General features: G+C 37.1%; 1 protein-coding gene across 1 annotated transcript; it reads left to right on the top strand.

The window, feature by feature from the left end:
• The first annotated feature begins 3,304 nt into the window (after positions 1-3,304).
• LOC122058823 (5' exonuclease Apollo) lies at positions 3,305-9,662 on the top strand. The gene is made up of 5 exons (XM_042621510.1): positions 3,305-3,801; positions 3,965-4,173; positions 6,169-6,276; positions 8,630-9,350; positions 9,455-9,662. Exons 1-5 carry the CDS (start codon positions 3,510-3,512, stop codon positions 9,541-9,543), a joined length of 1,419 nt encoding a protein of 472 aa, XP_042477444.1. The 5' UTR covers positions 3,305-3,509; the 3' UTR covers positions 9,544-9,662.
• The last annotated feature ends 1,801 nt before the right edge of the window (positions 9,663-11,463 follow it).

The following is an 11,463-nucleotide window of genomic DNA, read 5'->3' as shown; positions in this document are numbered from 1 at the left end:
ACAGTTAAAAGAAGAATATAAGAGCATCAGCTAATTCCTGTCCCAAAGGACAGGGATACATTTTTAGTTGTAACTCTTATTTAAAATATATTGATAGTATTACATGCTTTTATATTATGATTTATATTTTGATATTTGGCATGTATTGTGTTCTTGTTACTGCTGTAGTAAGATGGCCATTCCCTCAAGTTATGTGTCTTCCATCCCAATGCTCACTGGTAACAACTATCAAAAGTGGGTGGAAGAATTAGAATTGCATTTAGGTCTTCTTGACTTAGACTTGGCACTTAGGGAGCCTAAACCTGAGCCTCTCACAGACTCGAGCAGAAGTGCTGAAAGGACCAAGTTTAAGAAATGGACTGAAGCAAACAGAAAGTGCATACTGGTTTTAAAAAAGGCAGTTCCTGAAATTATACGTGGGAACATAGAGATCAAAGACACTGCAAAAGAATTCCTGGATGCTATTAAAGGTAGATTTCAACACAACAAGAAAGCTGAGAAAACCACATTGATGACCAGGCTAATGAATACAAGGTATGATGGATGTGGGAGTGTTAGAGAATACATTTTGGGTGTAGCTACTGATGCTGGTAAACTTAAGGATCTTGGAATACAGATCGATGAAGAATATATTGTACATATTGCACTGAATACCCTCCCTAGTCAGTATAAGGTTATCCAATCTACCTACATTGCACTGAAAGACGATTGGAGTCTAAATGAGCTAATTTCCATTTGCACTCAAGAGGAAGAAAAATTGAAACAAACTAGGTTTGAGAGTGCACATGCAACTTTCCACAAGGGATCTTCTGGTGGACCAAGCAGAAGGAACAAAAATTTTTCCAACAGAGGAAGCGCCAAGCCATATGACAGGAATAATAGCTCTCAAGAACTTGACACATCTCAAAAGGCTCAGGATGAAGAGAATACCAACAACGTAGAGTGTTTCTGGTGCCATAAGAAAGGACATGTGAAGAAGGACTGTTTTATTTTCAAGAAATGGTTAGAGAAGAGGAAGAATTCTGGGGCTGATAAGCAGGATGATACCAAGAAAGGGTGAGGTAGAATGATCACCAGTAATTGAGAGCAAGTAAAATTTGGTCCCATCAAGTAGTTAGGATTTCTTTACATACAGTTATTTGAAATGCTTGATTAGTGGGAGCTTTGATTTTGTTTAGTATTTGTTTATGTTTTGAACCTTAGCCCGTATGTTTTGGGGCACAGTTTGATGAATTATGGTTAAGTTTTAGCATTTACATTATGCACAGTTATTTATTGAAATATTTGGTTTATGATTTCATTTAAGAATGTTTTTATAGGCAGTAATTGTCTTGGTTATAGGTAATATTTTGCCACAGTTCAAAAGGTAATGTTTGCCACATTTTAAGACAGTATTTATCACAGTTCATAGGCAATATTTGCCACAGTTTATAGGCGGAAGGCCACAGTTAGATATTAACCACAGATCAAAGGCGATTTGCCACAGTGAAGGTTAATATCACAGTTAAGGACCTACATGGAATGACAACAGTGTAATTTGAGGATATGTCAATATTTCTGTGATGGTATCCCACATAGATTCGTGTTAAGAAACTTACTTATGTTTGTAATAACAGAAAGTTGTATGCCGTATATTGAGGTGTATCTTCTGCTGTTATTCGATGTGAGTGGTTTTTCAACTGAATCACAGTAAGAGTGGTTAATGTAATAAGATTCTATGGCCACACCAATTTAAAAGACATCCTTATAATTAATGTAGCCCAAGTGGGAGATTGTTGGATTTATGGGCTAAATTAATTATTCGGGTTGATTAAATGGGTGAGAGTCAAATTGCATGAACCGGTTCGGTCCACTCTCAAGCTTAGGGATATGCTGGCTCAACCCATTGTGGTTTAGGGTTTTGAGTGCAGGACAGTATTATAAATACTAGGTTTTGGGTCCCTACAGCCATTATTCACTCTTCCCCACTTTACCACTAAAGTGAGAGAACCAAGGAGGTTTAAGGGGCTGTAGAAGATCCATAGCCAAGCCAAGAGAGCGAAAGTGGGAGTGACCAACATCAATCATCTTCAGCATACTAGGTGAAAGGTACAAATCGATCCTCCATAATTTTATTAGATTCGTGTTCTTGTTTTTCCTGTGTGGTTTCCTCAATAGGGTTTCAAACTCAAACCCATAGGGAGTTCTAACACTTCTACCCCTAACCCTTTTTGGAGTGTTTTATGGAAGTTGTCTTTAATCCCAAAAATTAAATTGTTCATTTGGAGGTGTTGTGTGAACTTAATAGCAGTTAGACAACAATTGTTTAAAAGAAAATTGTTGTCTCATGCTTTGTGTCCTATTTGTGCAAATGCTGAGAATTCTATTATTCATGCATTATTTCAATGCTCATTTGCCTCTACTGTTTGGCTTGCTTCTACGCTGCGTTTTAACACTGCTGATTTCAATGGTAGAGATATTAAGGATTGGCTTGATTTCCTCTTTGTAAGATATAAAGATGTTCTTTGTCTAATGGATTTTCACATTACTTGGTCCTCTACAATTTGGCAGATTTGGAAGGTTAGAAACAATGTGGTACGTATTCCACCATGGGGATCCCAACCTTCATAGTACAATGACTTGCATTGCTGCTTCTATTGTAGAGGGGAACATTTGTCTAGCATTTCAGAGTTCAAATATGGGTGTTCTACTATTGATAATTTGCCTTTTTAAACTCGGGAGGTTATTCATTTTGTTATATCCACAGATGGTGCTTGGCGATCTACAACTCATAAGGGAGGCTATGGTGTTGTGATTAAAGGCCATGAGGGCAGGTTTATTATAGCCAAAAGCGAGATTGGGACTAGCGCTTTTGCTGCATCTATGGAAGTTGAGGCTTTACTGGATGGAATTCTTCTTGCATGTGTGTTACATCTTCCTGCATTAGTTGTTTTAAGTGACTGTCAATCTATCATCAGGGGGACCTGTAATATCTCCTCCCTTGATTGGGCAGCGAGAGTAATAGTTGAGGACATCATGTCTTTGTTGTCTTTCTTTAGTTTTGTTGATTTTCGTTTGTTTCCCCAATCAAACAATTGGGAAGCTCATAAGGTTGCATCTTTGTTAGGAATTTCCTAAGTTTGGTGGCTCAATCCACCAATCGGCCTTGTCAATTACTGTAATCCTAGAAGGACTTTGTCCTCCTTGATTTTCTCTAATAAATACTGTTTTCTTGAAAAAAGAAATAAATAAATAATATTCAGAGGATTGATTTGATGAAAAAAAAAAAAGAGGGAGCGCCGCGGGGGGTGGTGGGGTTTAAAGGAACGAGGCAGTAAAACCATACATTCCTTCCCACTTCCTACTTTTCTCAAAATTTTCAAAACGAAGAAATCCCCCGCCAAAAGGGAAAGCTTAATTCAAACTGAAGATTGAAAAAACTGAAAACCCCATTAGACGAAGAACCTGAAATGAAAAGCTACTCCGTAGTCCGTGGTAATTTAGTGCAAAACATGTGGATTCTCTGAACAATGGAGAAGGGGTTGATTAGTGTTGATCGATGGAGCAAGCATAGCCAGGCTTACTTCCTCACTCATCTCCATTCCGATCACACCAAGGGCTTGTCTTCCAAGTGGAGCAAGGGCCCAATCTTCTGCTCCCCCGTTACGGCGAAGCTCTTCCCGTTTAAATTCCCTGGTTTCCGCCTTTCTCTTCTTACGGTTATGGAGATCGGAATTCCATATTCAATTTCTTTAGTTTCTCCCTCCACCGGATTGGAGACTTCGGTTCGTGTTACCGCCATTGATGCTCACCATTGCCCTGGTACGTTGCATTCGTTTCTGAATCGAATGGTTTGCATTTGGTTCTCTTTCATATTTCTATACTTTTATTCAATTTATGGGTTTCTTAGACCCCATTTTATGCATTTGCCTCTCTTCCCTCTGTTCCCCAATGATTATTTATTCGTGGATGTTTTATTGGGCAGGTGCTGTCATGTTCTTGTTTTGTGGTGACTTTGGCTGCACCCTCTACACTGGTGATTTTCGTTGGGAAGCAAACAGTGAGAGGGCACTTTTAGGGAAGAACACGCTCCTCAATGCACTTAAGGGTGATAAATTGGATTTCCTTTATTTAGATAATACTTACTGTCATCCATTGTATTCCTTCCCTCCTCGAGAAGCTGTTGCTCAGCAGGTTCACCTCCATCTCTGTCCATTTCTGGGTTCATATGATATTGTGGCTGAATGAATTTCTTGGCGATTGTACCATATGGGTGGTAGAGTCTTAAGTTGATCTACTTGAACTAGTGTTAAAGAGTGTCAAACATTAAGCAATTTATTTCAAGGAGTCCAGAGTGCTTGTAGTAGCATTGTGGTAAAAAACCAGTTGAGTTATACATTCTAATTATTTTTCTTAACACTAAGTTTATTCATTTGTCGAAGTTGTGAGGGTTTCTGATTCTATTTTGAAAAATTGCATACGTATAATGCTAGAATAGTGTAATTCATCGATAAAAACAATGCTAGAACAACATCTAAATTTGTTTTGGGCAAAAAGACTTTTCTGCGGCCCCCGCTGGAAGGGATTCTCAAGCAACCCACCTCATTATACCATATGAAAAGGTGCTGTGGCAATTCTGACCTTTGGATGGAGAGGCATGCTCTAGATGAGCCACATGTCAAATTTTATAGCATAATTTAGTCAAGTACCTTCCCATGTTCATCCATGTATTCATGTATTATCATGCATCCTCTGGTAGTCCATGCATTAGTGCACACCACATTGGTAGGCATTGATTTTATAAGCTTTATTTTTCCACATGGCCAACTCTTTCATCTGAAAGTTAATGTGAGTAGGGGACCTTGAGGTGTACCTGTCCACACAATTTGGGTGCCATTTGAGATGCCATGTGGATGCCCTTCCTTGGTAGGCTGAAAACAAGCAATAGCTCATTTTTCTGTTTAACCTTTGCAGATTTTTAGGAACTTGTTTAACCAATAACAGTTTGGCTCCCCTCGCCCCCTTGAATCTGTTGATTCATCATGACTCAATAGGAATTTCTTGTCCCTGCTTTCTACGATGATTCTTTGACTCTTGTTGGCTACAGATAAACTGGATTACTAATTTGATTTTTTATCATAAGATGTTTTGAATGGTGCTTTGTTTCATTAAACGAGTGCAGCTGACCCCAAATATCTGGGATAAGGCTTGTTCAGTTGAGTTTATTTGGTTCTTTAAACCGAAACATATTCTTAAGTTCACCAACTGTCCACCTTTTGAAATTCTTTTATATATCTGCTTTAATTCTATTTGTGTCAACACGAGTCAACCCCGTATCTTCAGTAGCAATAATGGGTAGGTTGTTGTGCAACTATTAGACTGAGAACAATTAGTCATTCCTGCATTTCGTTCAGCCTAATCCAATGACAGTATTGTCAATTTTGTGTTGACTGGTGATGAGGTGGTTTGCCAGATCGTCTTCCTAGGTATGCCTGATGTTCCAAGTGATCGCAGAAACAACTGGACAGTTAGGGTGGTGGCATAGTCATTCATAGAGGTGTTAATTCATAACTGCATGTTTGTTTCAGTTGTGATGGATATTTAGTACTGTATTTGTTTTAAATTATCAGAATAGTTAAGTTTCAGCTGAAATTATCATATAGAGCTGGAGGGAGTCAAATGTTGAAGTTCGAACTGCATGTCATTTTACTTGATGGCTGACTAGTCAGAATAATTGCTTGATCTTGCCTTGGCATTTTGAGAACATTTATATGCAGTCACAATCTTTTAATCATGAAAATTTTGAGAAAAGAAAAACGAAGTTTGCTAGAATCAAATTTTGTACTTAGGACTGCCCAGCAATCTGTAATGCAGATGTTTGTTAAGTTTAGAAAATAATGCTATTAAGTAAATGAACTTGACAAGAAGTTATAGAACTAGAGCCTTGAAGATGTTGATCTATTCATTTTTCTTCTTGTATTCTGGTTCTTAAATATTAATAATAATTACTTTTCGCAAAAACCTTTTTCCCCATCTCTGCTGCCATTTAGGTGCTTGGAAATTATACTGTTCATGTACTTTAATATGCATATTGGCATGCTCCTTTCAATATTCTCGATTGAATTAAAGGTGTACTAGCTATGTAAATTTTGGTCTTGCTAATTGATTATATTCTGTGTCTAAAAACAGGTTATTGATGTTATTGCTTCCCATCCTGAACATGATATCATCATTGGCATTAACACGTTGGGGAAAGAAGAACTTCTTGTTAACATTTCGAGAGCACTAAAAATAAAGGTGTATTTTTTCTTCATGCCTTTACTACATAGGAGGATGTATGGTTGATCAGGAATATGATTTATAAATCACACAACTGATCACATAATGCACATCCAAGAAAGTGGCACTATGCAGTAAGCCATGCTTGGATACTATGTATACACACCAAGTAGTGTCTTACAGTTTTAGTCCTGCATTTGAGAAATTGTTTTAAAACCCTAGAAGAAGAAAAAAAAAAATACAAAAAATACAAGACGTCCATAGAAGGATTGCAATAGGGTTATTTTCTGGCAATTCATGGACAAGGATTACTCTGCTGCCCCAATGGTGGGTCATCCTCCTTCCTATGTACTCCATGTTTATGGCTTTGCCATTGATTGGCCTTATAATGGTGGTCTAGGCCTACACTATTACCATTACTAATGCAAGGTTTGAGGTTTCAGTTTCTAGCCTTGAATCAGTTAGGCCCAAAACCGAAATGTTTTGGTCGACACTGAAATTTTGGCTGAAACTTGGTATTTTTTCTGGGAATTTTGGTTTTGTGGCCAAATTAGGCCATGAAACTTGTAGGACACCCTATTTTAGGTCTGTTAAACATAGTGGAACCCTTACATTATAAAAAGACACCCAATGAAATCAAGTTTATGATGGGGCATTTCTATCAATGCTCAACTTTTTGCTTAGGGCACTACTTTGTCTCTCAACACTGGCATGGAAGGTGAAAATTAGCTCATAATGAAAAACTCAGTGTCTATAGCACTTATAGCACTGCCCATTTATGACATTTTAATGTAAACTAGGGTAAGGGTCTAACCAAGTCTCAATCTGCAGGAACTTTTAACTAAAGAACAACCAATAGTAAAGGCATAAAAGTGGTAGAGGTCAAAATCTGATTAAAACCAGAACTAGGAATCGTCTGCTGAGTCCAGAAATCAGGGATTCTGAGATCACGATATAGCTAGCTGGATAGGGTAGTTAGGAGACAGAAAATCAATCCAAAAGTCAATCAACACACATAACCAGACGTTAGATAATCAGAAGTAAGCAGGCCAATCAGCCGATCTCTGTTCCAGGTCTGAAAACAGAATAGTTAGCACTGCAGGACAGAATATGGTGATTTCGAACATCTTGCAGACCACTGATCAGAATAGGCTCCTGTGTGGATTGAGTTCTGTCCCAGGTGAGGGGATCCTCTGGTCAAAATATCGGACCAAACTGATGGTGGGATAGGCCTGGGCAGAATCTGAAATTTCTTCACAGAACCCTCTTTTTCTCTGGACAGAATTGAGAGGAAGTGATTTAAATACCTGTAGAATTAGGGCAGATCTGTAACACCTTGAACAGCAAAGAAGAAGAAGCTAATAAAGTAGAAGAGGACCTCTCGGGCTTTACACCGCAGAGAGTCAATTGGATCAAGCACCAATTCCATCAGCCTTGATCGAACACAAGACAACTCTTCATGGAGAAGACAATAGCAACAACCATTAATTTGCTTATCAAAATCATCTAAGCTTTAGGAGCCTCTTTTGCTTTATTTATAATGTTGATGGGGAGGGAATTACAAAATAGAAGGTTCCTCAAAAAAGAAATCAAATATTCTCCTAATACAATAGTTACTAAAAGCTGAAATTAAAAACTAGTTGAAAAAGGAAATTAACTACTAATGACTTGACTCAATTAATAACTTGACTCCTAAAGAAACAAATATAACTCAAATCAAACTCAACTAAAAGGGGAACTAACTAGTAATCTTGTACTCAATCTTAGAGCCCCCTTTTAGACCCATAAAAGTGGTCTATTACACTCAAAACACATGGGATCAAAGGCCCAGCATGTATGGAACCCAACCCTAGGCTTATTTATAATAAAACAAGCCTATTTAGGAAACTAATCTGCATCACATTTCATATTTGATTGATGAAATATCCTTTCCTTTCAAGCTAAAAGCCACAGTAGCAACTTGTAATGGCGTCTTCAACTAAAAAAAAAAAAAAAATAGTGAAAAGACTGAACACTTTCAATTTTATCTAATTCTTTCATTTCATTGGATATTTTTCCTTCTGAGTTTCTTAGGTGCTCAAGCTTGTAATCGTTACTTCTTCATTTACTTTTTTATTAGTAATAGTAAGTAAACAACCACAGTGTTAGAACTTGAACTAAACATTACTTCATTTATTATTTTTCACTTAATGGGAATATTGTACTCGATTCCCAATATATACTATAATATCACATTTTAACATCAACCACGGGTTACTATGATAAAGTTTGATAACTTTGGGAAAATATCTATTAATTAAAAGAAAAACTTTTGTTTTGTCGGCTTTCAACTTAGTTATTTATCTTCAATTCTTTGTGGCATTCTTTGAAGATTTGGGTGTGGCCAGAACGCTTGCAAACAATGCATCTTCTTGGATTCCATGATATCTTCACGACCAATACTTCTCTTACTAGAGTAAGAGCTGTTCCCTGTTACAGTTTTAGCAATGACACCCTTGAGGGATTAAATACAATTCGCCCAACAATTGGAATCATGCCTTCTGGTCTTCCATGGGTGAGACCCATTAAAGAGAATGAAGATAATCTTGCTTCTCTTCCATTTTGCTACGATACTGGAGAAAAAGTGACTGCAGATGTTGGAGCTCATGCAAATGGAAGTCAGCTGAATGAAAAGCCATGCAATCTCCGAACGGTTCATCATTATATCTACTCACTACCATACTCTGATCACTCATGCTACTGTGAAATACAGGACTTTATTCAACTTGTTCAGCCTACCAACATGAAGGGCATAGTTTCTTCCTTGTTTTGCCAGACTGACCCTATGTACCATTTTGGCCACCTTTGTGTTACAAGTCAACTACATGAGCGGCCATTCAAGAAATTCAAAAGAGGGGAGGTAGACGGCAGTGACAAAGCTACCCAGAATAAGCCTAAACTTGGATTGGAGAAGCACAGTGAAGCAAAAGCTATGAGAAAAAGGACAGTTAAAGTTGGTTTCATACACTTAAATCTTCGCAGGGTAAGTCTTCTCAGACGAGCAAGACGTGGTGCAAAGGTTGCAGACAATGACATATCTACTGATTCATCAGGTCTGAATGCTGAGGATGAGCTTGTGTTATACGATCAGGCTTAGATTTGTCTAGACATACAAGCTGTTGTGTTAAGATTACTAATTGACAGTTTTATTCATCAGGTTGTATGCTAAAACCATGTAAATTGGTTGAAGAAAGTGTAATGAGGTATGCAAATACAGTGCATGCCAGCTGGATTGTAAATGATTGAGTTTCATCTGAAAGTAAAGCTGTGTTGATTTAATTTTTACAGAGTACAGAGTAGCTTGCCTGTAATAATTACAATTTTGCCCAAGTTCTCATCCCTGGCAACTTGAATGTTTTCCAGTGACTCTAGCTTTATCTCTCTCACTCCCCCAATTGTCTTGGTCTGCCACATGAATCCTAATTGAATATATATCTGGTTTTTCTTCCACATTCAACAAATCCATATTTGGGTCTTGAAATCCCAGGACAGACTTTCAACTCTACTATCATGAACAATCCTGCGGTTATAATTACTCTGTTTTGTTGTTCTGTTCATCTTATGGCTTTTTCAGTATTTTAGAGATATTGCCATGCTGCTATTCCATTGGTCTACCATATTTCTCTTTTAAATACTTGAATTAGGATATCCATATGCTTGAATTCAATTTTAGAGTGACTGTTTCATACCTTTGTGCATCAGAAGGGAATGCAGTGGACTAGTTCATATGCTACACCTGAGAAAGTCTCTACAACAAACAATGACATTGTCATTTGAGAATAATGGCATATGCTGTGTTTTGGTAGGCTTATCAAATTCATAATATGCCATCAGGTGAATATTGATCTCCGGTTCCGACAGTTGTATTGGAGTAATTGGACATCATGTACTACATGATCAATATAAAGATACCCCATTGCATCCTTTATTCTATTTCCCTCTTTGCCATCCTAATATACCCATCAACAAATTAAGCACCCCAAATTTGTAAGAAATATTCCCTGAAGATTGACAAATTTCAATACATTAGGTCCCCTAGAAGCTAACAATTGGTGAAGGTGGAATATAGTTTTTAGTTAACAGAGTGTTCATTATAAGCGGTAAGGCCAGAATTTGATGTGATGAGGAAAGAGAGAGAGAAAGGGGTTGGAGATGATGCCTGAGTAGGGTAAAGGATGAAGAAAGATAAACCCTGAATATAGAGTTGACTTTAGTTGGAGGTAGTACAATAAATTTGGTCTGGGTAAAGGTTCTACACTTGCTTTGTGGATGGATTTACTTATTTCTTGTTGGATGTTATTGTCTAGGTACTTTCAATAAAAAAAAATATATAAATATATATTGGATGCAATCATTTTGTGGGAGGTTTTTTATATGAGTTTAGGATAGCTATTTTTTTATTAAAATTCAATGAGTTTGGGTTTGTTACAGTGAGTTTAGGTAGCTATTTTCATAAAATTCAATTATGACAATCAACATATTAAGCATTTCATTATAATAAAAAATGACCAATTTAAGGACTTCTTTTGACATTATTTTATGACTTACAAAAATTGAAGGATTTGGCTATTTGCACATGCTAGAATGATAAATTGTTTACTGATATGTGTGCGTGGAAAGGATAAATATTCTTATGACCTTTCAATAAAAAAAATATCAATTACTGCATTGGACGCAATCATTTTGTGTGGGGGGTTTTTGATAAATGAGTTTTGAGTTATTTTATAAAATTCAATGAGAAAGCATGGTTTTTATATGACTAATTTAATAATTTAATTTTGATATTTTCTCATGCCTTCGAAAAATTTAAGGATTTGACTATTTGCATGTGGTAGAATGGTAAATTGCTTACTGATATGCATGTATTGATGAATTGAATGGATAAAAGTAGAGGTGTCAATCCTGAGCCTGCACCGGTAGGCTTGATCGAGCCCAACTCGCTTAAGGCCCAACTTGAACCGGTAAGCCCGGCCCATTTATTAAACTGGCATTTACGGTACAGAGTAGTAGCCCGACAGGCCCGACTCACTTAGCCCGACCGACCCGACCCGACCCGACCATCTTTAGAAAGATGTTTAAATTGTAAATACCTATTCTACCACTAATACTACAAAATATGAGTAATGCTTAAATTGTAAATACCTTTTATAAGAATCTTATTTTCTT

The sequence above is a fragment of the Macadamia integrifolia genome, chromosome 13 (assembly GCF_013358625.1).
Source record: "Macadamia integrifolia cultivar HAES 741 chromosome 13, SCU_Mint_v3, whole genome shotgun sequence".
NCBI classification, from domain to species: Eukaryota; Viridiplantae; Streptophyta; class Magnoliopsida; order Proteales; family Proteaceae; genus Macadamia; species Macadamia integrifolia.
The sequence above is the reverse complement of the archived record's forward strand: the minus strand, read 5'-3'. Positions and strand labels throughout refer to the sequence as shown.